Source organism: Rhinatrema bivittatum, chromosome 3 (assembly GCF_901001135.1).
Source record: "Rhinatrema bivittatum chromosome 3, aRhiBiv1.1, whole genome shotgun sequence".
Lineage (NCBI taxonomy): Eukaryota > Metazoa > Chordata > Amphibia > Gymnophiona > Rhinatrematidae > Rhinatrema > Rhinatrema bivittatum.
Genome location: NC_042617.1, coordinates 54,597,226 through 54,625,210, shown reverse-complemented (window position 1 = coordinate 54,625,210; position 27,985 = coordinate 54,597,226). Strand labels below are relative to the sequence as shown.

Below are 27,985 nucleotides of genomic sequence, written 5' to 3'. Positions count from 1 at the left end.
AGAAAGCATGTGATAATTACAGGGGATCTCTAAGGAAGTGATGAGAATTATAATGCTAAATTAGACGGACAGGCAGACCGGATGAGCCATATGGTCTTTCTCTGCCATAATGTTTCTGAGTGCACATCTCTACTGGACAGTAAACCAAAGTCAAGATGTAGAGCACCAAAGTGTGAACTGTTTAGTTGTAGGTGCCTTCCCCAGAGAGACTGTTGCCTTAGGCCCAAACAATCAAAATGCCACCACTAATGGTAACTCTAGTAGCACAATACCCTACTTAACATGCAGGAAACATTTAGCAGTTCTACCTCAAAAGATGTCTCATTGTTTATACTGCACACACAAAGAAAGAGAGCAGAAAGAATCATACAGTCCAAAGATTCGTAGTGTTGCAAAATAGGAAATTGACTTCCTTGCTTTTATTTTTTCATAAGTGGCTACTCCATAAGCTCAATGCGATATACCATAGTTTTCAACCAGGTCCCCCAACACGGACCATGTTTCGCTCAGAGCTGCGTCGGGAGGGACTGAACACAGTGTATAAGTTCAACCACTAAAAACAAACAGAGAATTATACATCAGTGATAACTAAGGACTGTAACACAAAGGGCAAACTAACATATTAGAGCCGGGACACATACCTTAAGTCAAGTCCAATTTAAAGTCAGAGGAGAGCGGGCAATACTAACAGAGACGCTCATTTAAAGGAATGTATTATGGCGCAAATGTATTTTGGTACATTCTCAACTTATTGACATTACCACTTCTAACTCTTCTTCCCACTCTGGTTTTAAACCTTGTGGACATTGTTCAGTATGTCCACATGCTCTTTCTAGTACTGTTTTTCAACATCCTACTACTCAACACGTTTATGACTTGAAATTTTCCACTTCTTGTGCTTCGCGGGGGGTCATCTATGTAATCATTTGTCCCTGTCCCAAGTTGTATGTGGGTAAAACCATTAGGCCGGTAAGAACTAGGATTATTGAACATCGGTCAGACATTCGGACCAGCCGCGAAACTGCTCCTTTGGTACCCCATTGGTCTTCGCATGCACACTCTGAATCTGATATTAAGTTTCTTGTCATTGACATTATCCCTCCCCCATCACGAGGTGGTAATTTTGCAGAAATGTTGACATTGTTAAATCGAAAGGGACTTAACAATGAAATAGAATGGTTCCGCTTTATTTGACTGTATTTCGTCTGCCTTCTGATTGGTGGATGTTATCTGTGTTGGTGCTTTTTCATTGGTGCTATTTTTCGCGCCATAATACATTCCTTTAAATGAGCGTCTGTTAGTATTGCCCGCTCTCCTCTGACTTTAAATTGGACTTGAGTTAAGGTATGTGTCCCGTCACTAATATGTTAGTTTGTCCTTTGTGTTACAGTTCTTAGTTATCACTGATGTTTGTTTTTAGTGGTTGAAATTATACACTGTGTTCAGTCCCTCCCGACGCAGCTCTGAGTGAAACACAGTCCGTGTCGGGGGACCTGGTTGAAAACTATGGTGTATCGCATTGAGCTTCTGGAGTAGCCGCTTATGAAAAAATAAAAGCAAGGAAGTCAATTTCCTATTTTGCAACACTACGAATCTTTGGACTGAATGATTCTTTCTGCTCTCTTTCTTTGTGTGTGCAGTATAAACAATGAGACATCTTTTGAGGTAGAACTGCTAAATGTTTCCTGCTTGTTAAGTAGGGTATTGTGCTACTAGAGTTACCATTAGTGGTGGCATTTTGATACTTATCGCATTTTGATAAATCCAGGCCATAGAGAGAGACTTTACTGAGCTCTGAGAGCTGGGTTCATGATAGCATCCCTCAGACTATATGACGTCAATATGACTATATGACGTCAATATGACTATATGACGTCAATATGAAATTGCCTTTAGATTAACTCTAAGAACTATAACAGAATCTCGACATTCATAAATACCTAATGTATCTCCTGGACAATCTTCATAACACCCTGCAGTGTTTTGGGCATTACTGCTCCATTATTGAACTGCTAAAGGGCCATTTTTAATCATTGGTCATATACTGTCCAGCGCTCAAAAAAATATATTTTTTTGCTTTTACTTTTTTGAAGAAATATTAAAACTCAATACTATAATCATACCGCACTGTAGTTTCAATGTGCCTTTCACCAATATCACAACTCTATTTGATTTAGATACTTCCCTTGAGTGAATAGCGGAGCTCGGTTCAGCACTATTCAATGCGATTCCGAAAGTTTTTCTAACGTGATCACTTTTCACGTCCCAGCTGCCTCAGGGACCTCTCTGGTATCTGGTTTGTATTCCGGTGCTTCGGATTTCAAGGGATTGTTTCTCGATTTCAATTCATATTTATTTCATCTGCGGGCGTTTTAATTACGTCCCCACGACCAATGATTAAAAATGACCCTTTAGTTCAATAATGGAGCAGTAATGCCCAAAACATTGCAGGGCGTTTTGAAGGTCGTCCATGAGATACATTAGGTATTTATGAATGTTGGGATTCTGTTATAGTTCTTAGAGTTAATCTAAAGGCAATTTCATATTGACGTCATATTGAGTATATCCTTCAGATGATGTCACCCACACATAATGGCTAATTCATGCCTGCTTGTCAATGGATAAAGGCATGCTCAACTGAGATTAGAAAAGATTAAAATAGGAGAGAAACAAAGGAAAGAGGTGAGGGGGTCACAAAGAAGGAAGAAGAAAATGGGAGTGACAGAATGAAAGATTACAAAAGTCTCCCCTCATTGGTGACTCGACACCTTGAGAGATAAGCTCTTAACTGCCTTGGAAGGTGGGAGAGGAAAAAAAAATGCTATGAGAAGGGTGACGGGACAGGTAGGAAGCCGCACGAGTTGTGAGTTGGTTTGGAATGGGGAGATAATATCCAGCAATGCATTTCCATTCATCTAAACTTTTTACAACTGAAATTTAGCAGATATACTTAGGGGGTGAGAAAACTACAAAATTAGACATGAAAAATTAGACATGAAAGCCATTTTAACAACTGTCTGGGGAAAAGACTCTGGAGGCAGTGCTGTTTTAATTTCCAGTTAGGCTTATAACATCTTCCATAGAGCAATTTAAAACTTGTTCTCTCTCTAAGAGCATAAAAAACCTGAATTAGCAGTAACCAAAATTCATACACAAAACATCAACATGTTAGGTTATTCAGACAATCAACAGAAAGTAACTCTTATAGTAAAATAAACTTTTAAACATACTGGACCCAATATTTAAAGATATCCGGTTATCTAAGTTATCCAGATATTACTGGATAACTTAGAAAGGATATTCAGCAGCACGGCTATGCTGCTGAATATAATGGGATAAGTTCTAGTTATCCAGATAAGTTATATCCGGATAACTTTAGATCTGCTATTTAACAGCTCCAACTTATTTGTTTAACTTAACCGGATAAGGCTGAATATAGCCCTGCCCCAATCCGCCCATTGACTATCTGGCTATCTAGTGCTAAACATGCTTTCAATGTTGGGCTCACAATTTTTTTTTTTTTTTTTTTTTTTTAGCAGTAATTGTTTAAAATTCCTATGTATGAACTTCTTGGTCACCTTGTGCTTTGCTGAGCCAGCTGGGACGCCCCGTGTTCATTCAGCCAGTGAGCTCGAGAGAGAAACGCACAGATTATCAGAAAGGCAAAGTACAAGATTATCTGAGTCCTGAGAGAGAAAAATTTATTGATTTATATCAGATCAGCATGTTATGATATGGTCACACCTGCTCATAAAGCTGACTTGTCTTTTAGTCAAAAAAAGAGGGAAATTGTGTGGCTTTTTTTTTTTTAAATACCGGTACATTTTCTTTAGCAGAAACAAACACTTTCATACTAAGCGAGAATTAAAAACAATGGCTTTTTTAAATATATGAGAACAGGGCTGGTCAGCACTGGATATGTTAGTGCTTTACAGTCAACAAACCCTTCTATTATTGTCTACCTCCCTTCCTCACAAAAAAAAAAAAATAATAATAAAAATAAAACCCACACACAAATTCAGAAAGAAAACAGAGGTAAGACATCACTTCATAAGTGATACATGTAATAGCTCAATGCTGAGCTGCAAGTTTGGATTGGTATCTCGCTATGTTCAACTCTTAAATTTGTTTACACATGAATGCTACAGGACTCCCAGAACAGAATGAAAAGTTCATGGAAAAACATTGAAGAAGTGTACCGGGACCAAGTGACGAAACGGACGTGACAACACTGCATATTGTACTGCTACACCAGAGAGCACCTGAAAAGGGCAGTCTCTCCAGGAGACTGTAACTTTACTTCTCCACATCTAAGGCTGCCTCTTCTAGGCTGAAAGCTTGCTTGGCGCCAGCAGACGGTGTCCCCTAGTGATCACCAGAAGGCTTCCTACGCTGGTGTGGAGCAAGCTTCCAAGCTAGAAGAGTAAGCAACTAGTTTAGGGTAAAAAATGAACTCTTCTGAAAGAGGAAGAAAACGGACTGCCTGAAGGAGACGTTAAAGGGAAATTGTGCAACCTCAAAGGGCCCAAACAGGGTCCCTTGTTTGGAGACTCCTCTGCCTTTGTTACTGAGCATGCCCATCTTGTAACCAGCAGCAGGAGGAGCAGAGTTGCACGGGCATGAGAGGACATTACAGACACTCTCTTGCAGCTGCCAGGCACAAGATGTAGTCGATTTTTCATGCTGGTAGGAAAAAAAACAAAACAAAACCAACAAACACAACCCAAAACCCTCAAAACAAAAATAAAAAAAAAAAGCCTAGTGCCCAGTCTGAAGGGACTTCCACCTAGCTGGACATCATGGCTGCCCTTTGATGTAGCAAGAAAGTCTCTTTTAAATAAAAGAATTCAGAGGTATCAAATTCCTTGAAGGCTGTACACAGGTCTGGTTTTCAGGACACCTATGATGAATATTCCTCAGATTTTTTTTTTTGAACACAGCAGCTCTTGTTTATGGTTGACTTACACATGGTTGGTATTCTCCTGAAAAGCAGACTTGTTTGCATGCCTCACTCTCTCACTAAGAAATACCAGACAGTGCCATTTACATATCACAAGGGACGGATTGACTAAGGCTTTTCCCCCCATTCTGTGTCTATGGGAAAATCAGGCCCCTAATTAGGTGATACAGTACATTTATCCAAAATATTAAACACTCTATTACAAATTAATAGGAGCACCAGCATGTATAACGTTCTTTCCATTTCATGCTATAGAACCCCTCAAGAATAAGATGAAAACCCAGCGTTGCATCCCCCGCACTTCTAGTCATCCTCCTCTCCAAACCCATGTTCCACTCCCCTCCTATCACACACCCCATTTGAAAAGAAAACTGGCGAGAGGAGGGGTCTGGGCTGTCCCAGGGACTCACAGTGTGCATGAGCTCACAGTCCCACACTCAGTAAGTCCTTGCAGCCAGTTTTATGCCAGAGACGAATGCCCTGCACATCTCTGCCAGCGCGCAATCACCTTTGAGGCACATGCCGAAATGTGTGTGTGGATCCAGACATAGCTCCATCTCCTAATTTGCAAATGGTATTTTTGATTGTTATTGACACTGTATGTGTGCATCCATCACTCCCTGTTTTTATTCCCCCAGCAAAGTAAAAAATGTGACTCCCCTCCCCCACCATTTAAGTACTAGGGGTAAAGGTTTTAAGCCTTTAATCTGAATAGTCAGCTGCCCTGCCTCACACCAAAGACCACAGGTTTTCTTCCATTATTATCTGTGCGGGGGAGACTTTCATAGTTTTTTTCCTACTTTCCTGATACATGCCATCAGTTCCTAAAATTATTTTTTATAGCAGCATCTAGTGAGGCAATAGGACACTAAATGTTTTAACAAATAAATCCCTCCATGACCAGCCCTTTACAAAATCAAATTACAGTCACTGTCTCTAGCCATTACATTCAGTCACTCGCATCAGACACAACCACATGCAAATGTGCACAAAGGATAAAGGAAAATTCAAAAAAACAGGTTCAAAGTATACAATATTGGCAGCCAGAAAACTAAAATTCATCATACAAAATAAACACAACTTTTCAGTAATATCAATGCTAAAAGAAATGAGTTCACTTTAATACAACAGTTTGTTAAATTTATAAACAATCTGATAATCAAAATGGTGGAAAAAAAGTGAAATGGTGGGACTCCCTGATGTGAAGAATCCCTGGGCTCCACAGATGTCTCAACTGCTTGACACAACAAAAACAGAGCCATTCAAAATGCGTGCATGTAGAATTTGCAACTAGAATAAACATTTTCTTTCAGTTTGCTCTTGAAACTTAAAAAAAAAAAAAAAAAAAAATCCACAAATATGTAATTTTGAAAACGACATTGCTTCTTTTCATATGGCTCCCATTTCTTTCCTTTTTCCAAACCATCCAATGCCCTCCCTTGTAAGGGATGCCGGTCCCAGGACAAAGTCATAATAGGTACAAGTGATTCAGACAGCACACGAATGAGCCAGCTGCTTCACATGGCTTGTGGCAGCCTTGAGAGCTGAACATGTTCAAATCAGCTTTGGTCCCCAGTGTTATTCTATACCCCGTGCAAATAAATGCACTGTTTTACAACATGACGGATGGTTCACACTGATATATGGCAATACAAAAAAAAAAGACCTTTTTTATACTTCCACCTTGTTGTAAAACAAGCAGGGAAGAGAGGGGAGCTGGAATAATACCATGGAGGGTAATGATCCCATCTGAAAAGTAGTGACGTACACCGGCTTTTCTTCATTTTCTGGAAGAAAATCTTTTTTTCTGGTTTGTCTTACTTAGAAGCAGAAACATGAGTTTTAACATACAACTGATGAAAGCCATGCCCGACATCCACTACTTAACAACCAAATGCAAGAAGAAACTCCGTGAAGAAATGGACATGTAACTAGGAAACAAACAGCAGAAGTACTGTCCTTCTGGAAAAAAGCAAGACTGGTGCACCACAAATCTGGACAGGTTTGGATTTCAGAAAGCAGCAGCTTTGCCACCATGAAATATAGTGTTTGCTATAATAAAAATATATTAGAAGATGTTCGGCAAAAGTTACCAAGTGGTTTCTCAGCCAGCCTTAGTATGTAATACACTTCTCATATACTGTTTAGGATACTTATGTACTGATGCAGAGACACTGATGGTTTGTTTCTTTCATTTTATCATATTTGCCTCAACTATGCTTCAGTCTTCCTAAATCTCCCAGTAAACTCATTCTCTTGCCACCACAGATCACACGGTCTTTTTTCCTACTCTAAATGGACAGCTCATTTTATAACTTAATTGCCTGTTCACCCCAGCCTTGGATGGCAAATGTTGTTGCCCTTTTCCTTCTCTTTCCTTGGCACTGCTATGACATGACCCCATCCCAAAGCACAGTTTAGAGTACCCAGGCCACTCTTTCCTCGGTTATCCACCAGCCCTACTTTTCTTCACAATGGACCTAAAAGGAACAGGCGTTTCTACTCAAAGTGGCTCTATCAAGGGCCACAATACTGCAACGATGTCTGAGTTTATTCCCAACTGAGCTACCGAAATACTGACATACTAACTTCCGACTGTCTGGGTCAAACAGCAGCAAATAAACCATTGTCAACCAATTCAATTCCCAAAGAAGCTAAAATTAAAAAATTGTATATTAAAAAAAACCAGATTGAAATCCCATTAGCCTGTATCAGGCAGGAGGGATGACATGGCCTTGCTGCTACCACCCAGCTCCCACTGTCATGTAGCCGCTCTCAGTCTCACAGCACAGTCACATCTGTCCATACACATATGTATGGATGGACAGGACAGAAAGGATGGACAGAGCAACATCAAACAGGCATGTTTCTTTTGTTACGGAACGTGCCTACAAACGAACACAGAGCTATAGGTTTTGATGATGTACAGCGGTCCTATTAATGAGGACATCTCACAGCCGTTTATACAGAAAAGCAAATATCTTGGTCAAGTTGTACAACCTAAAAGTTTAATACTGCCAAATTTATTCTGATGGATTAAAACAAAATAGCTTGCCATATGCATTGCACTAGGCCATGTCTGGGAGAGCGGCCAACAAAGGTTGACCGTTCCACAGGGTCGCGTTCATAACTGTTCGTTCAAAAAGTTCTGCCTGCATTTTGGAAGTCTTACTGAAATTAATTTTTCATGGATAATGCCCACAGATGCCCTTTTTGTGATCATTTTTTCTTTGCAGCATGACACATTAAATTTGTCATGTCAGCTGAAGTTGAACAAGTTTGGTGGGCCATGCTAAGGCGCCAATTGGTCCTGCTTTTTTCTTGGAATATATTTCTGCCAAACTGAAATAAGAGAAATTCTCCTCTCTGTGTTGGTCAGAATCACAGAAAACAGAAATTGGAAAATGAAGCTCCCATTAAGTGCTGATTATCCAACACACTAGAACACTCTTTTCTGCATTTCTCCGGAAAAAAGATCACTCCAGATATGGAAATACCTCAGAGGAACTTTTGTTAAGCATCACCCCCATCCTTATATCCGTAAGCACCCAGCATGTTGGGTATATTTAATCATGCTGCTTTTTCTTTTTTTTTTTTACACACAAAATTCTCACTCAATTTGGTTTCCATTTTGAAGCCAAAAAAAAAAAATTATAAAAATATACAACTATTTTATTTAAATTTTGTTCTGTATTCATTTGCAAGGTTGGAGAAAACCAGGAAGACTACAATCTTTCCTATAATTTAACTGCAATACTTTGTGGTTGCCTACCAATATATTCAATGAAACAGAGCTCCAAAAAATTGTTACATTAAAATTTCTGTCGCTGTGGTTTTGGTACACATGAATAAGTGATTACATATTTACATACTATGGAAATTGAAAGCAATTGGTTCTTTCTGCGTCACTGCTGCAAATCATTACACTGCTGAGGTTGATGAACATCACCTTCCAGAAACAAACAAGGTGACAGCACGTTCCCCTTGAAACGCGTTGTATGCCAGCTCCTGGTGCTTCCGTCATCACTGGCTCATCCCTGCAGCAAGTGGCTGATTTTTCTTTACCTCGTTGGTGGACAAAGCAAACCTATCTGTATAGTGAGCTAGAGAATTCTACTGTAGGTCATCAAAAATCCAGCTGCTTCCTAGGATTTTATGACAAAGCAACTTCCTTATTTCTACTCTTCCAATAAGATCACTCAAACATCTGGCAGAAAAAGGCTAGAAATTCAGCTTCCACTTGCCCCCACCATGGTATTAAGCGCTCTGTGAAGAAATGAGCAGAAAAACATCGGCAAGTTATGTGACATGACAAGATAGCATCAGGGAGGCCATGGTGTCACACATCATGGCAGTGAAAAGCAAACCTCCAGGACCAGTTTCGGCCTTTCCAGTGTCCCACTTCTTAGAGAGTGAGTTTCGTTTCCTTTTTTTTTGTTTTTTTATTTTTTTTTTATTTTTATTTCAAATGAGTTGGCTTTACTCATAACTGTATCTTAAAAAGTGCAATTTGCAAAAGACAAAAAATAACCCTTCCTCATTATCAATGGATGAACTTGCATTCTAAAACACAACAGGGAACCGAGACAGGTGAATGAACATTTTTTAAGCCCCCTCTCCAGAGAGGACTCACTAGCACGTGCAAAGCAGGTGCTGCACGGTACGTACGAGGCAGAGAGAGCGCGATCTGCCGGAGGCACAGCTTTCATAATGCTCTGGCTCTGTAATGCATTGCTGAGCACTGCTGGTTTTTCTTTACAAAGTGTGTCCGACACTGGATCTCACTTGAGTCTTGGCTTAAGATTCTGAGGGTGCCTGCTACAGCAAGAGGAACGGCTGGCCCGCTACTACCAATTCCGCAGAACATGCCGAGCTGCTCCTGGCCCAGTCCCCAGGCATTTTGAGAGGAGCCCCGGCTCGTGTCTGTGGAAGTAAAGTCATCTCACGCATACCGTTGGAGCTTGAACCATCAGCCAGAAAGGTAACGCTGCTGCAGTCCCGGGGCACTAGCCACAATTTTGAGCATTACCTGCGGCAATGGAGCTTTGTCTCCAGGTCTTCCACGGTGGCGGTGATCATTTTTTCTGCTTCAGTGCTGACTTCTTTACGTGGGTGCATGGGGAAAGTGATACCTGGTCAGAACATCCAAAAGTTCCTAAAAACACATTAGCAGGTCATGAGAATATTGATCTGCACTTCGGAGTTTTAAAAGTTCCCTAAACAAAGGGTTAAAAAGAAAAATGAAAAACAAAAAACCATCCGTTATTTTCTTTACTGTTGTATATTCACATTGACACGAAGAACATGATGCACTCCTGAAAGAGCCTGGATTCCACAGCTCGTTCGCGAGCTCAGCTCGGCTCCTAAAAGAGGCTTTGATAAAAATACTGGAGGATGCGGTACCACATGAAACCCGACAAGAATGCGAAAGACTGCACGAGGAAGAGCCACTTGTTGTTGAGTATCATCTCCCGGGAAAGAGCTTGGTTTTGGCTTGGGCCAGGAGGAAAAGCACCTGGAAAAATAAAGCACAGTACTAATATTTAAGCAGCAGTATTAGCAAAATAATAATAAAAAAAAAACCACCTCACACCCCCTCCCCAAATAAATATCTCCCAAAAAACTCTAAATTAAAAAAAACAAACAAACTAAAGGTTATTTGATATTTCAGTTGGTATTTAAAACAAAATGAAATCGTTCAACTTTCCCCTTTTGCTATGTCTTTCACTCAAGGCATGTCTACATTCTTTTGTTACAACACTTCTCTCAAACAATTAGGGCGGTGGTATCGGCCGTATTGATAACCAGAAGAATAAACACTGATGTACCACACTAAATCAAACTCAAATATGTACACCCTGGGTGCAACAAAGAGAATTTTTTCTCTCATTGGTTAGACCTCATACATAGGCACCTTATAATGCTAAACAGCATGGTAATAAATGCGCCAAAAAGTATAACCATAGGTCAAGTAATGAAAGATTTGCACTGAAGCATAAAAAAATTGCAAGTTATTTGACCTATGGTTATACTTTTTGGCGCATTTATTACCATGCTATTATAAGGTCTAACCAATGAGAGAAAAAAAAATTCTGCTTGTTGCACATATTTGAGTTTGATTTAGTGTGGTACATCAGGGTAAATTCTTTTGTTTCCATGATTTTAAATGAACTCTGTATTTTAACAAAATGGTTGTAATTTTCTCTTTTTCTGGTGGGAGGTCCCCAGAAGCTGGGGAGAAAGAGGTGGAGCAATGTGGGCAGGTCAGCTTTTGCAGCCTGGTCTCTGCTTTTCAGCACGGCTCCTCGTGCCGCTGTCGTACGTGAGACTGCTACTAAGAGCCATGGTCAAACGCAGGGACTCAAACTTTTAAACAGGTGCACGGCTTTGCTGGATCGCACCTAGGGACACGGCTATTTTTTTTTTTTATAACATACGTGCGTATATGCACACGTGTTAAATAAGCTGAACACGCGCACGCAATTTCAAGGGGGCACGTGCCTATGCGTGCAAATGCCGCGTCTACCGCGTAAGAGGGTGGATTTTATTAGACACGCACGCCGACACACTAACCAGTTTTCCCATTTCGTTCCCAGTTTGCCGGGTAAGGGATAGGACTTCCTTACCACCCTAAATAGCCCACCTTCTCTTCTGTTTTTCCTGATCCTTAAAACCCCACTGATCTTTGTATTTCTTTTTTGTGTTTTATGACTTACACACTATCCATAGCAGAAGTAAAGTTAACACGGCAGGGGACCCTTGTGCGCCGGCTTTAATGTGAAATCCAGGAACGTCTATGCCCCGCCCAGACCACACCAACCCTGCCCCTTTTATGAGAAAATTTTGTCGTGCGTGTAGCAGGAGATACGTGCGTACACTGGCGCCTTTTAAAATCCAGGTGGCATGCGCTGGCCTGACTTGTGCGCACCGGGCTTTTAAAATTCACTTTTAAGGAATCTTCTGGTTTTTTCACCTGGGATGGAGGAACTATTGGGAGGACAGACAGTAGGCTCTACTTCAGGCACAAGATATGCGACAAGGGTACTTCTGTGCGGCTTTCTCAATGCTATTGTTCAGCACTTCTGAACAGTCTAAAATGGGGTTCAGCACATCCATGAGCAGCTTCTGCCCTCTGAAAAGATGCTCTCAGGCCCCAGGATGGGCAGGTCTCAAAAGAGGAAGCACAGACGCAGTATTATCAGAACCCCTGGGATAAGGTCGCCAGGTTAAGAGCACATTGTGCTCTTTCTGCTAGGCATATGTAAGACCAGGAAACACATTTTACACTGCTCCTGGAAAAGCAAGAAACGATTCCCTGGGGCTCATACAACCTCTGAATCCAGAGGAGAGAGGCACTTTCTAGGAAATGGGAATGCTATGTAAGCTGTTGGTGAATCAAGCCCACAGACATTAACAGACTTGTCTGCACTTCTCCACTCACATTATATTATGGCATCATGTTCCTCGGGCAGAACGTTTTTCTTGCTCTATAAAATATAAGTCTGTGCCCAGATCTACACTGTCAAAGCCAGCTTTACCAATTAGAGTTACCTACGCATTATTTATTAATTAACCAACTGCAAGAGTAAAGTAACTCCAGGGGCTGTAATTGTGAAATAATCAAAACCCTTGGGAATCTGAGACCTTCATCTGGATCTCATTACATGCAGAATACCCAATGGCTCTGCTTGATTTCAGCATCCACATCCCCGTCATGGAGTCAAAGTGAATAATCTCAAGCTGTAGAGAAGAAGCATGCTACTTTTATAGCCCTCTAGAGTCTTCTGCACATTTGGCCTCCAGAACGCACTGCAGCAGTCCCAGTTTGTTTAAAACTCTCTGGAAGTGGAAAGTGTTTAAGTAAACGGGTCCCTGATGGTATCAATGCTACAATTTTGAGCCATCTCACAAAATCGTCAACTCAAAGAGAGAGAAAGGAAACTTATCTGCATTATACTGTGGGGCAACCATACGAAGCCACTAAATTAGCAGATACAGCGGACTATAGTGCAGGACAATTTTACACAAATGTAAATGGACTACACGTCAACAGCGAGTTACGTTTTATAAGCAGAAGCAGAACACATGAGCCTGTAGTCATTATAGGAGGGAATCGTGCTGCTTCTGTTTGTCACTACAGCCTTTGATTGCAACTGCACTCTTATAGGGGGACAGGTGGGCAGGCTTTACTCTTTCTGCAATACACAGTAAACAGTGTTAGGACATGGACACGTCTACCTTTTTCGTAGAAATATGACAAGAGCTCTTCCTTCTCGACAAACCGCTGATACAACCAATCAGTAAGCCCTTTGGTCTCTAAAGGGACATCTTTAATTGGATAGATCCTAAAAGGAGAGAGAGAAAAAGTTAATTACCCTGGTGTGTCATTCAATTGACAATGCAGAAAAACAGAACTTAAGCAATACTCTGCGGGGAGAGGCGTTTGGCAAAAGGGGTGCAAGTCTTTCCTTGCAAACAAATAAAATCCCATGAATTGTTCAAGAGGTGCCCCTGAGTCTATCCTTTCCCTTTGTTGAACGAGAAAGAACTTGTATGGATAATTCCAATTAAAAAAAAGAGAGAAAGAAAAAACAGGTACTATAAAGAAATAAACCTAATAAACAACCAAAGCAAAAACATTTTCAACTTCCCTTATCAGATCAACACCAGTCAAAAAACAGATGAAAACAGTTTTAAGAAAATATTCACAACATTTTTATAAAGAAATATAATGGAAAAAACAACCTATTTGTTTTAAAGAAAGGGCCAAAATAAATCTCTCCGTAGTGCTAGCAATGCTTTCAGTGAGACTTCAGATGACTCGGAGCATTTTCTGCAGAGTGAAGCACCGTGGCATGGGGCAGAGAAGGGCAAGGCTCAATCTGAAAGGGTTTTAGTTCTGCTAATAGTAAGACAGCTACTTTTACGTCCCATAGCCAAGGAGAGGGGGGGGGGGGGGGGGGGAATTACAGCCATAAAAATGTTGCTTCCCTTGATGCAGGTCGGTAAGAGGAAACCCGGCTGTGTTGGAGATGGCTGCTGGAGTGTTATTTATTTATTTTTGCGTTTTTTGACCCAGCACTTTCCCCCTGCTCCCTACCAGACCAGTCGGAACTTGGATCGGGGTCAGGCTCCATGAGACTCCATTTGCGCCCACCTGGGAATCTTCCCCTATTGGGTGTCCCTCCCCCGACATACCCAATCTGGTCATTGTGGTGATCATCTTGGGCCAAGTGTTCTCAAATGGAGGCTTGGGCTCTAGGCGTAAGACCTCCTAAGTCAAAGGAGACCCTGAGGAATGGAAACTGTCCTGAAAACAGCCTCATTCCAAAACGGAGAGACAGAGCCTGCAGGTCCCTAGACAAACTGCCATCACGGAACTTGCTTTTAAGAGAAAGAAATGTAAGGAAACAGAAGCAGACGATTCGAAAGGTGGTTTTATTAGTGCCTTCAAAACCAGATTGAAACTCCAGCTTGGTAGAGGAGCTCTAAACGGAGGATAAGACGATACAGCTGCCCTCAGAAACCTAATATCTGGGTGAGATGATCGTTCTCTTCCTCCCACTGGACCCGGTATTGCTGACAGTGTTGGAATTTGTTGCTAAAAGCCTGATTTTAAAAAGCATTTACAAGCTTTAAAACTGGGTTTTACACATGTAAATGCACTTTACCCATGTAAGGGGGCTTTTGAAAATTGCTACAATATATGCCATTGAGTTGTCCATAGGATATTCATATGCTTCTTAAAACTGCTACAATAGTATGTTACATTTACACATGTAACTCCTTTTAAAATTGCTCCCTTAATGTGGCTCCTTTCAGGCCATTCTCAGGACCAAAGAGCAATCATTATTTCAAAGAGGTTTCAGTGATCGACATATTCATCTTTCGATAAAGAATGCAAAATCTTTCCAAATCATAAGAAGCTTGATTTGTTGTCGCCTTCCTTGTCTTTAGTAAACCTTCCACTATTCTATCTGAAAAGTCCTTTTCATTCCGGGATACCCTCTCGGCTTCCAAGCCATCAGACAGGCCGATTCAGTACGGTGCGCTCAGGCTGAGCGCAACATTAGCCCCCGTTTGGACGCGCATTTTCCACGCGCTATTATTACCCCTTATACAGTAAGGGGTAATAGCGTGTGGAAAATGAGCGTCCAACCCCCCCCCCCCTGAAACTAATAGCACGCTCAACATGCAAATGCATTTTGATGAGCCTATTACTTAGTCCCGCTCGATACAGAAAGTAAAATGTGCAGCCAAGCCACACATTTTACTCTCAGAAATTAACGCCTGTACACCCTCCGATATTAAGTTGGAGGCCCACCACGCCCACCCCCCTCCCCCCAAAAAAAACCCAAAAAACCAAAACCCAAACGGATGCTCTATTTTGCCGGTGTCCGTTTTCCTAACCCATGGCTGTCAGCGGGTTTGACAACCGTTGCTGGTAAAATTAAGCGTCGGCTGTCAAACCCGCTGACAGCCGCCGCCTCCTTATTAGCGCAGGCCCTCATTTGCATACTGAATCGCGCGCCCAGGAGAGAGGCCTGGGAACACGTTGGGAGAGCGGGCGCTTGCCTCGGAGCGCCGGCTCTCCCGCGCATTTTACTGAATCAGCCTGAGAGAGAATAACTGCATTCAGATGAAGGAGCAGCTCTTGATGGATCGTATATCCCGAAAGGCTCCGCCACCAACATTTCCACATTCAAATCTGGGTAACTTTAGGACAGCCCTCCAGCATGAGCTCACGTACCTTGATCCAGACAGATCTGAAAATTAGCATTAACCTGCTGCTCCCGGAGCGCCCCCAAACCTCTCTCTTTTTTTTTTTAGCCAGCTACATTTTGTGTGCGTAATGACCTCCAGAAAAATTTAAAAGGCAAGTAGGGGAACATTTTTGAAACCAAAGATCTGTCCGGATAACTCTCAAAGTTACCCAGACGAATCTTTTGAACATGGGGCCTCTGGGTAAAAGCCCCCCGATTTGTTTGGCATCAGACGCTACATTTAAAAACCTCTCTGCTCTGGGTATATGAATGACTGCTCCTCTCTCTAACAAATGCCTTGTCTCCCTCTCTCCTTCTCTCTTAGTATTTATTTTTTTACAGGTATTTCTATACCCAAAAGTGATTGGGGTGGTTTACAATAAAAACATTCAAAAATAGTATTTACAAAGCACAAACATAGTACTCTTATTAAAATAAAAAGTACCTTGCTCTGGGCAGGGATCAAAATAATTTTGTATCCTTCTTTTATCACACTTAATACCCACTTCCCTAATATCTTTTGAACCAATCAATTTTATTCAATTCTCTACAAGATGGTGGATCACCCAGTGACCATGTCTGCCACATCCTCACCCCCAAACATTCAGAACCACTGTTTGGGCTTTTTTTAAATCTTAGTTTCTTATAAGGAAACAGGCCAGTTCAGTTGTAATCTCAGGGAGATCAGAGGACAGTGTAATGTCATCAACCATTTTTAACCTGATATTGGCAAATGAGAAGGCATGACAATGCTCACCTATCTCCTTTGTTATAAATGCGAGGGGTTGGGGGAAAATGCTACCTATTTAATTTTAAAATGTATAGACCACACTATCCTCTGTTCTAAGTGGTTAACATAGAACATACAAAAAAAAAATATAAAAAATCAAAAGTAAAATTAAATTAAATACAGACATAAAATTATCAAGCAATATCATATAACTAAATTACATAAAAGTAGAACATAATGCAAAACAATTTATTAAAACAAATTACATTTACAAAATGAGCTCACCCTGATGGCCAGTATTTGTGCTAAAAATGATTGAGTGGCTCAACTTTTCTTTGAAAATTAAATGCCCTTGAGGAAACTTTATAGGTAAATATTTCTCTAAAATTTTGAAATATATTCTTCATTCTGATCTTACAGCTTGTATTCAATGACATATATGAGCTAATAAAAGCCTGCTTAAAAAGATGCGTATTGAGCAGTTTTTAAAAAGTCTTATTACATGATTGTTTGCGCAATTCAACAGGTAGTAAGTTCCAAAGTATAGTACCTGCTACAGACAAAAAAGCTTTTCTCTGCAATTGACCAAACAGATCATTTTATAGCTCAGGACATCTAACAGACATTGACCCTCTGACCTTAAGTTCCTTACCGGACAATATACAGTGGACCCTTGAGTTACAACTGGCTTGACATACGAACAACTTGGGTTACAACCAAAATTTTAGTTTTGAGTTACAACCTGAATGCCGGCCAAGGCCATGTGCATCCGCTTGTGCGGATGCTTCTAATTGGGCATTTTTTCCCTGTCAATCGTGTTTTTTTGGGCTTGGTGGGTGGGACATCTGCTCTGCTGTTGCAGTGACTGGCTGCTGCCGCCGATGAGGCCTGTCCATCTCACGCGCACCCAGGGCTGAAAATGTTCACAGGAGCACATAAGCAGACCTGGCACGGCATTGCAGCAAGCAACAGCATCACTGGTGACCAAGGAAGCTTCTGTGCAGCAGCAGAAAGGGAGTGTAGCACTCAGCTGGCTACAGCAAGGTATCAGGAGGGGAGGAATGAGTATGCTGGGAGGGGAATATTAGTATTTGTGGGGGCCAGAGATGTGCTCTGAGGGGGTGGGGAGGGGGGAATCCTCCCCCTCCTCCCTTCCTGCAAGCCAAAGATGTCAACTTGAATGGTGAGTACAGTATGAAATTGTTTCTGGTAGGCTAGGCACATTTTATAACTTTTTGGTGAGTACACTAGGAAAATTATGGGTGTTTCTGGTAATTACGCACATTACACAACCCTTTTTTATTATGTAAATATTAGGTAAGAGGTGCTTTGGGAGGTTCGGCACGCATTATGGGTATTTCCATTATTTCTTATGGAAAAAATAGTCTTGACTTACAACCAACTTGAGTTATAACCTACCCTCTGGAACAAATTGAGTTCGTAAGTCAAGGGTCCACTGTATTTTAAGAAGTGGGTTGATACAAAGAGGAGTCTCATCACTTAGAGCATAATGAATCATAACAAGCACCTTATACTGTATTCGAAAGTTAACAAGTAACCAGTGCAAAAAAATTTAGCATGGGGGTTATGGGTTCAACTCTTGATGTGCCTGTTAGGATTTTTGTAGCAGAGTTCTGAATCATTTGGATAGCTTTGATACTAATAAGCAGGAAGACCAAGAAATAATCAGTTACAACAGTCCAAACAGGGAAGTATAAGGGCGTGTACAACTGTCCTAAAACCCACTATACTCAAATAAGGTTTTAACCTCCAGAGTATATGCAATTTCCAGTATGATTTCCGTATCATGGATTTTACATGAGCTTTAAAGGTTAGGTTATTATCCCTAATTTCTTTGCTTGCTGCACAATTGATAATTGACACCCTGAAAAATTAAAATGCGAGACAAATGGAATGTCAGATTTCACTGGTAAAAGTTTTTGTTTCCTTCAGGCTTTTTTGTGTTCCAAATAGATTTTTTGATTTTTGATGCTGGTCACAGATATTACTTTGAAATTTGTACATCTCGTAAGGTTTTTGAAAAAACAGTCAATTTTGTGTTACAATAATTGTGAAATTTTAAAACATAATCTCGGGTACATATATTTTCTTGCTGGACAGTAGTTTTTATGATTTTTAAAATTCATGTCGCATTTTTGACGGCCATAAGCAACGTAACATATAACAGAGACTAACTTTTTAAAAAATACACCAAGAAACTCTGCCTGATCATTCCAGAACTTGCTTGGGCAAGCCCCAGCTCGGCTGCAAGATTCTAACTTGTTTCCATGACGACGCAGCCTTATATAAGCAGCAGCAATGAGTAGTCTCCTATGCAACGTCTGTGTGAATTAGCGAATCGTATCGCTAAAACTGTTGTGTTTAAAGCTTGTGGATTTAATTTCATATACTTTATGAAATGTCGTGCCAATATCGTAATAGCCGTGACATGTTTTGTTACATCTGTGGTGAGTCTACTCTGAAAGCACAGAAAAGGAGTATGACTGCACTCATTAAGAAGACACACAAGGTATACTTCGGGTGCAAAATTGGTGACCAGGACAGAGCACGGGCTCTTCGTATATGTTGCGCAACTTACGCCAGTAGTCTATAAGCTTGGCTGAAAGGTGTGCGACCATCCATGCCATTTGCCATCCCAATGATATGGAGGGAACAGAAAAATCATATAACTGACTGTTTCTGGTGCCAACATTGCCATTATAGCTTATGCCGCTACAGACACATAACAATGCTTAATGTATATCGCACTTTTCTGGCAAACGGTATGTGATACAGACATCATAAATGCATATTTGTGTTCAGTTTGTTAAAATCTACATGTTTCACCGAAGGTTGTGGAGGAAACAAAATGTTCCCAGAAATTTGTTTACCAGTGTTTCCTGCTAAGAAAGATTATGTCAGTTTTCCTTAGATTTAAGACTAGTTTATTAGGAGCTAGCCAACTTTTGATCATCGCATATTAGATACCAACTCCACCATTGGGGTTATCAGAAGAAAATTTGAAAAAAACTGAATGTCATCTGAAAGATAAAACTTCTACAGTAAAAGATCTTGTCTTGCACTGATCTATTACAAACTGTCCAGCACGACTGAAGTCTCCCCTTTAGCCCCCAGCTTCTGCCTATTTCCCTTTCTTTTGACTCAAAGGATGGGAAACTCCAAGGCTGGAGAATTAAACCTCTTTCTGCATTCTTTCTTAAAGGAAAGGACTTTGAAGATTGTCTCTTCTGTGATAGGAATCTTCTTTGCCAAGCCTTTTTATGATGTTATTCAGGTGGGAGCCAAACTTTCAAAGGATAACCCCCATTAATTGTGCCTTAGAGAAAGTCAATGGGCACAGACTGGCTCCCACCCCTGCATTGCCTTGGGTTGTTGACCTGTACATACGTCTTAGCTAAGAATGATCTTTAGCTAAGAGGGATGTACAGATCAACAACTCAAGGCAGTGGGGGATGAGAGCCAGACTGTTGAAGTCTGCCTGGTCCCCAGCAACAGCAGACTTTATCACTGCCTACTCTTTGGCAGAAGGGAATCTGTAGCCTCCATACCTCTGACTCCTCTTCAGTTGTTACACAGCAGCTGACGTGTCCTAGCAGGCTACAAGTAGACTGAGGTGCATAATCATTAGGCTGGATAGTGGGTAAAGCAGGCTTCTGTGTAGACAAACTGAACAAATAGGGGTCCTGGCAGGCCTCCTGTCACCCCCCACCCCCATGTATCATCAACCCACTGGCCCAGACCCCTCCTCCAACCCATTAATCTGGAGAACACTAAAGTACCTGACATTTATTTATTTATTTATTTATTTGGAGATTTTTATATACCGCGGTACGTAAAGGTCTACATCACCTCGGTTTACAGTAAACAATAACTTAGCACAAGGCTTTACAAGTAACCGGTTATACAGTAAGTGAACAATAAATAGCAACAGGTTTTACATAAAACAGTTAATAGTAATGTAAACAATCAACTTCAACAGTAGGTGACAACTTTATACAGGAAAACTGATTTTCAAGTAGAACTAATTTTCAGGTTAGACATTGATCATCTATAGTATGCTTGTTCAAACAACCATGTTTTGAGGTTTTGTTTGAACGTTTTGTGGCAGGATTCACGACGTAAGTCCAAAGGCATATTGTTCCATATGTTGCCCTCCCCTTTCCCTCCATCTCCAAACTAAGTTCTCTCAACCCTCCCCCCTCCAAACACCACAGCTGAAGTTCTTCTACACCCCAAAATATGAATACAAATAGGCCTACTCCAGGTACTGGGTGGGAGAGGAGGTATACACTATAGGCAGATATCTACTTATCCGGCAAAGTGGCACAGCATATCTAAGCTCTGACACTGCCAATTTTTACACACCCCTCTCAACTGAATAAATAGTGTCAGACCAAGGTGAAAGGTTTAGTTACAATGCGTGAGGCCATTTTCTCCCCACCTATGCATAAACATAGCTGTAGCATCCATCGTAAAGAGAGGAAGCACAGGATTGCTTGTGTCAAAAGCCAGTGTGTGCTAATTGGGTGCACATACAATGCATGCTCCGGTGTATGCACTGGTGTGGTAAGGAAGATAACTATGAACCCGACATCACCCCCAAACACAGATACAGACAGAGGCTTACACAGCACATCACTCACCTAGACACACACACAGACAAACATTGGTTAGGACATTGTTTTCAGACTACCTCCAGCAGTTTGGTTACCTACTGAGAATTAAATTTGCTGTTCCTGGCCTGTTCGTCATCAACCATCAATGATGTCTGTGACAAGCTTGTCCCTATCTGCTAAGGAGGTAGTCAGACTCCTCACAGAAGATTGTCTACATCTGGCAGCCTGACAGAAATCTCTCGGAAGCATATATGCTCACTGTTTTGTCTTTGTTACAGACATGGGCCCCTCCAGGCCTCAGGTGCCCCAAAATGCTTGTCTTTCTACATAATACAAAGGGGTCGATTTTAAAAGAAGTGTGCGCGCAGTTCCTGGCATGCGCACACGGATGCACCGATTTTATAACATGCACGCTCATGTTATAAAATCGGATGGCCGCACACGCATGTGCAGGCGGCACGCGCAGAGAGGGCGAATATTCCCTAAATACACACAGCGACGCAATCAGGCCTCCTCCAGTTCCCCTCTCCAGCCCAACCCCTAACACCCAGCTAGGTACTCCAATTTTTTTCTAAATTTTTCTACTTACTGCCCTCCTCTGGAGCAGAAGCAACTTACGCATGCTGGCCGGCTGCTGGCGTATGCTTCCCCAGGTCAGTGTACAATAGTGCTGTCCCACCTCGCCCTGACCCCCTGGAGAGCGCTGGCCCTTGTGCGCGAACTGGGGTTTACGCGTGTGGCGGGGCGTGTTTTAAAATGCACGCGGCGCGCAAGGCCCGGCCATGCATGTAAACCCCATATTTTATGCGTGCGGGCCTTTGAAAATTTGGGCAAAAGTGTAGAAGACATCATGCCTACCACATGATACCTCTGGGAGCAGTTGGTCTATACATTTTGCACAGTGGCAGGCTTCAGAAAGAGGCTTGTTGTTGGCTCATGAGGTCATCAGCTGACAACACCTTCTCTAGCCTTATTGCTATACACAGAGCTGATGCTAGACAGTCTATCAGCACACCTGCATTGGTCGTGATATCCACTAAGTCAAAAATGGTCAAACACCACAGGGCTGTCCAATAGGACAGCAACTCTACTATATGTTGGCCACAAGTCGCAGCCATGTGGACAAGCAAGGGCCTCAAACCTGAAAAGACCTGAAAGGTCGCAACTCTGCTTGGAAAATGACCATTCTGCAAGCTCGTCTCCCCTGTAGTCCTCAGCCTATGTGCTTTAAGGGTGGCCACAGATAGGATAAGGACTGTAACTGTTACTAGCAATCAGAACAAAAACTGCTCCGTAGATTTTCTACATACCTTCATAAAGTAGGACAATATGACCAGCCCTGAGCTTAACCAGCAAAGGGCCTTGCTGTGCCCTGACTTCTCAACATTTCCCAATGGCTATCTGTGACATGTCAGGCTAGGTTAATAGTTTCTAACACAGCTTTGCCTTGGGTTCAGTGAGGTGAACCTTTTGTTATGTGACATGTGGATGCTGTTATAGCCCTCACTAAATAAACTCTGACTTATACATTTCAGAGGTGACTTTCAATAACATGGAAAAGCATGACATCATCCTATACCCAATCCGGCCTTCAGATAGACTAGCATCTTTGTACAGTCTCCCCAAGCAGCTAACATAACCAACATGACAGCCCAAGGATCAAGACCCTCACCATCTGTATATGAGAGCTGACTGCTTATCTAGGTGTAGCAGGACTCAGGTGTGCATGGTTGGGTGCAAATCCTATGAGATATGCTAGCCTGCTGACCTGTGAGAGGTTTGGGATTGCGTGCTGACATGTGCTTCCCAAAAGGCTGTAAGTGAAGGCCTGCTATGCGAACACACTGATGTCAGCACTGCCTCAGAAACAGTTGACATTATGTATCCGAAATACATGTGGATATATTCAGATACACATGGATGTCAGATAGGCAATCTGGCTGTAACATGTTGAGACTGTCATTGATGACTGTAATTGTCAACTTGTAGCTTCAGGCTGTGCCTTTCAGCAGCTGAGCTACTTGTGATTTCTATGACTTATAGAGCACTTAGCTCCATGTCCTAGGCCCTGCTGGAGTTTCATCATACCTATGCGACTATCTCGCCAACATGTGAGGGCTAGGAAAGGTCAAAGGCAAAGTCGAGGCAAGCAAGAAGGTGAAAGCTTTGGCAAGCTATATACATAGAAACATAGAAATGATGGCAGAAAAAGACCAATCGGCCCATCCAGTCTGCCCAGCAAGCTCCCACACTTATTTTCCCATGCTTATCTGTTTCACCGACCACCAAGTTCAGGGTCCTTGTTGGTAATAGTTTGATTCGAATTTCCTGCCACCACCTGCCGTTGATGCAGAGAGTAATGTTGGAGTTGCATCAAAGGTAAATCATAAGGCTTAATGGTTAAGGGTAGCAACCGCCGCATCAAGCAAGTTACCCCGATGCTTGTTACCCAGACTGCACAAATCAATGCCTTGTGGATGTTGTCTGAATGTAAATCCTCTTTTCCACATTTCCCCCTGCCGTTGAAGCAGAGAGCAGCGCTGTTTGTGCATTCAAAGTGAAGTATCAGGCTTAACTGATTTAGGGTAGTAACCGCCGCAATAAGCAAACTACCCCAACGTTTGTACTCCATGTACACTGTGTGATGGCAGTCCTACACGAACTCTATAGCGAGATGTGACTCTTTTGGAATGATAATCAAGCTGAAATCATTAGGCTAGCCACATCTCTTTGGTGTTAAGTTTATTTTGAGTCTACTTTGCCTATTACTGTCTACTGCACCTACTGCTCCATTATCACAATCTTGCCTAGTGGTTTCTGTTAACCACTGACCAGGAAAAAGGACCTGTGAGTGAAAGAAAAAGATGAGACCAGTTAGAACCACTCTGCTGGGCTCTCTTCCAAGGAAGGGGAAGGATTAGTTGACGACTAATAGGCAAAGTAGCATTGTATGACGTTTTGCCAAAGCTGGCTGCCAGTCCATGAGGTCTCCCCAACTTCTGTAGGGGAACATGGGGGATCCTCAGGTAGATCTGGAAAAACGTCTACTGGGATGCCATACTATAGAGCCAGATTATGGAATACACGCTGAGCAGCACTATCTCAGTGACTCTGGGTGAGGCATACATTAAAGCTCCCTTAGTTTTGTCCAAACAGCGAAATCAACTTTTGAGAACTCCAAAAGTGCATTCTATGACACAGCGGCTAGAGCACAAGGCCTCATTGTACCTAGTCTCTGCTGGCTGTTTGGAAGAGTGTCGGGTGTGAGAAGCCAGGTCCTGCAACCATAGCCAGAATTTCCTGTGCCAAAGAGACGGCAGTATCACTCACACCCCCGTGACTTAGTTATCTCGCTGCCAACCCACAGCATGCTATAAGATACCTGAAATGAAACTCTAGCTTGACAGGAGGCATAAAAAATTATTTCCAAGCCCTTAGTTCATGCTGCCTTTTACTCTAACACTTTTGTTATGCTGTGCCTGATCTTCATGAATGGAAACATGCATCTGGGGTGCGTACAAAATTTGTACGTCACTCACAAGCAAGCAATTTCTACCCCGTTCTAGCACTCCTGTAACACTGAAGCTGCACACCACAGTTGCCACACATGTCACTGCAGGAGGACATCAACATTGTGGTATGATTTTTCATGTACCAGCTGTTCTACAGTATGTCCTCCAGAGATAGATGTTTGTCAGACATGACACACCGAATAGGATCATCCCAAAAGGCTACTCCCATAGCTTCCATTGAACCCGTATACTCCTGTGATGGTGAAGACAAACTGTGGCTGACATCCTGGCTGCCAGAGCCAAAGCTCCAAAGACAAGACACAGATATGGACACCATTAACCGAGGGTCAACAGAGCACTAACAGGGCACACCTGACCTGGGAGCACCTGCACCGTGCGCCCAAAAAGGTTTGGATAGACAAGTGACTTTTCAACAGCTCCAAGAGAGAGGATTTGAACTGCCACTTGTTTTAAGCTGACCAATTGAAAGTCTGTAGTGCTCGGTCACACACTGACCTTAGTGGAAAGTGCTTTGAGGGACATATAACAATAAACCTCTACAGCATGGAGAGAGAGAAAGCTGGACCCTGGCATGATGGCTTGGTGACCTAACTGTGCAAGCCACTTGTCATGTAACTGATGCAGTCACATCCCAGACAGCTCCCTGTGTCAGTGCTGTTTTCTGTAAACTCATAGTCGGAGAAGGACTATAGAAAGAAGCACCGCTCTCAGTAAAAATGTCCTTGTACTTAGTTCCGGACGCCAAGCATGGAAGTGCCTATGTAAAAGATTAGATATACTGCAAACACTAACTCCCTTAATGGCCCTTTGTGAGAATACGCAGTTTATGCCTGGGAGAGGCCATTCAGTTTTCACCATGTGGGCATACAAAGGGCTTACGTGCATTTCCCAAGTGTTTCCACCCAACTCACATATAAGGGCAGATTTTCAAAGGGATACGCGTGTACCTCCCGAAAACCTGCCCCAAGCTCCCCCTGCGCGCGCTGAGCCTATGTTGCATAGGCTGCCGGCGCGCGCAAAGCCCCGGGATGAGCGTAAGTCCCGGGGCTTTCCTGGGGGGGGGGGCGTGTCGCGGCCGGCGCGTCATCGGGGGCGTGGCCGTGGGCATCGTTCAGGCCTGGGGGCGTAACTTTTACAACAAAGGTGGGGGGGAGGTTTAGATAGGGCTGGGTGGTGGGTTAGGTAGGGGAAGGGAGGGGAAGGTGCGGGGGGGGGTGGGGGTGGTGGAAGGAAAGTTCCCTCCAAGGCCGCTCTGATTTCGGAGCGGCCTCGGAGGGAACGGAGGCAGGCTGCATGGCTCGGTGCGCACAGGCTGCCAATTTTGGGCAGCCTTGTGTGTGCCGACCCCGGATTTTAAAAGATACGCACGGCTACGCACGTATCTATTAAAATCTGGCGTACTTTTGTTTGCGCCGGTCGTGCGAACAAAAGTATGCGCGGGCGCAGTTTTTTTTAAATCTACCCCATAATGTATAGCTTCAAGGACTTATGTGATAAATTCCAACTCCCCAAAGAAGATTTTTTTGCATATCTACAATTAAGACATTATGTAAATCAAATGGACCTTCATCATTTACCCCTTGCCAAGGGGGCTGTTACTGGAAAGTATTTTTTGTTCTCGACCCACACAGAAGTTCTCTTGTTCCTTGTTCTCCACGCTATTGAAGACACATACTGACACGGCCATCTATGCCGACCTCTTGAATAAGTGGGATAAAGTTTCAGAGATATCCCTGACCCCAGCCAAGGTTAAATATTATTTTCAGAATAGCCGTACAATAACAGAGAACATTACACTGAGAGAGATGCATTTCAAATTTATATGGCAACTTTATTTTTCTAACATCAAAGGGAGGAGCACAAAGAAGAATATTTGTATCAACTGAGGGAGACGAAGAAAACAATCAAGTTGGCAAAAAATCAAGCAGAAGAGAGGATTGCCAAGGAGATAAAAAATGGTGACAAAACATTTTTCAGATACATCAGCGAAAAGAGAAAGGTCCAAAGTGGTATAGTGAAATTGAAAGGTGGTAATGATCAATGTGTGGAGACAGACGAAGAAATGGCAGAAATATTAAACGAATACTTCAGCTCTGTGTTCACTAAAGAAGACCCTGGAGAAGGACCATCTCTACACAACAAGAAACTGGAGGGAAGTGGAATAGATGAAAATCCTTTTACAGTAGAAAATGTGTGGGAAGAGCTAAAGAACCTGAAAGTGGACAAAGCCATGGGGCCTGATGGGATTCATCCAAGGATATTGAGGGAGCTCAGAGATGTTCTGGCGGGTCCGCTGTGTGACCTGTTCAATAGATCCCTAGAAACGGGAGTGGTGCCAAGAGACTGGAGAAGAGCGGTGGTGGTCCCGCTTCACAAGAGTGGGAACAGGGAGGAGGCTGGCAACTACAGGCCGGTTAGCCTCACTTCGGTGGTGGGAAAAGTAATGGAGTCTCTGCTGAAAGAGAGAATAGTGAACTATCTACAGTCCGGAGAATTGATGGACCAGAGGCAACATGGATTCACCAGGGGAAGATCCTGTCAGACAAATCTGATTGACTTTTTTGACTGGGTAACCAAGGAATTGGACTAAGGAAGAGCGCTCGATGTCATATACTTGGATTTCAGCAAAGCTTTTGATACGGTTCCGCACAGGAGACTGGTGAATAAAACGAGAAGCTTGGGAGTGAGTGACAAGGTGGTGACCTGGATTGCAAATTGGTTGACGGACAGAAGACAATGTGTGATGGTAAACGGAACCTTCTCTGAAGAGAGAGCGGTTTTAAGTGGTGTACCGCAAGGATCGGTGTTGGGACCGGTCCTGTTCAATATCTTTGTGAGCGACATTGCGGACGGGATAGAAGGTAAGGTTTGTCTTTTTGCGGATGACACTAAGATCTGCAACAGAGTGGACACGCCGGAAGGAGTGGAGAGAATGAGACGGGATCTAAGGAAACTGGAAGAGTGGTCGAAGATATGGCAGCTGAGATTCAATGCCAAGAAGTGCAAAGTCATGCATATGGGGAGCGGAAATCCGAATGAACTGTATTCGATGGGGGGGGAAAGGCTGACGAAGCACGGAGCAGGAGAGGGACCTTGGGGTGATAGTGTCTAATGATATGAAGTCTGCGAAACAATGCGACAAGGCGATAGCAAAAGCCAGAAGAATGCTGGGCTGCATAGAGAGAGGAATATCGAGTAAGAAAAGGGAAGTGATTATTCCCTTGTACAGGTCCTTGGTGAGGCCTCACCTGGAGTACTGTGTTCAGTTCTGGAGACCGTATCTACAAAAAGACAAAGACAAGATGGAAGCGGTACAGAGAAGGGCGACCAGGAAGGTGGAGGATCTTCATCGCATGACGTAC

General features: G+C 42.6%; 1 protein-coding gene across 3 annotated transcripts in view; it reads right to left on the bottom strand.

The window, feature by feature from the left end:
* Positions 1-3,796: 3,796 nt before the first annotated feature.
* LPGAT1 (lysophosphatidylglycerol acyltransferase 1) overlaps positions 3,797-27,985 on the bottom strand; it is a 254,068-nt gene continuing 229,879 nt past the window's right edge. For all 3 annotated transcript variants that reach the window (XM_029593253.1, XM_029593256.1, XM_029593254.1), the window contains exons 7-8: positions 13,199-13,305; positions 3,797-10,475 (exon numbers count right to left, since the gene is read on the bottom strand). In XM_029593253.1, the coding sequence (XP_029449113.1) occupies positions 10,324-10,475; positions 13,199-13,305 (259 nt within the window). In that variant the 3' untranslated portion in view covers positions 3,797-10,323. The remainder of the gene's footprint in view (positions 10,476-13,198; positions 13,306-27,985) is intronic.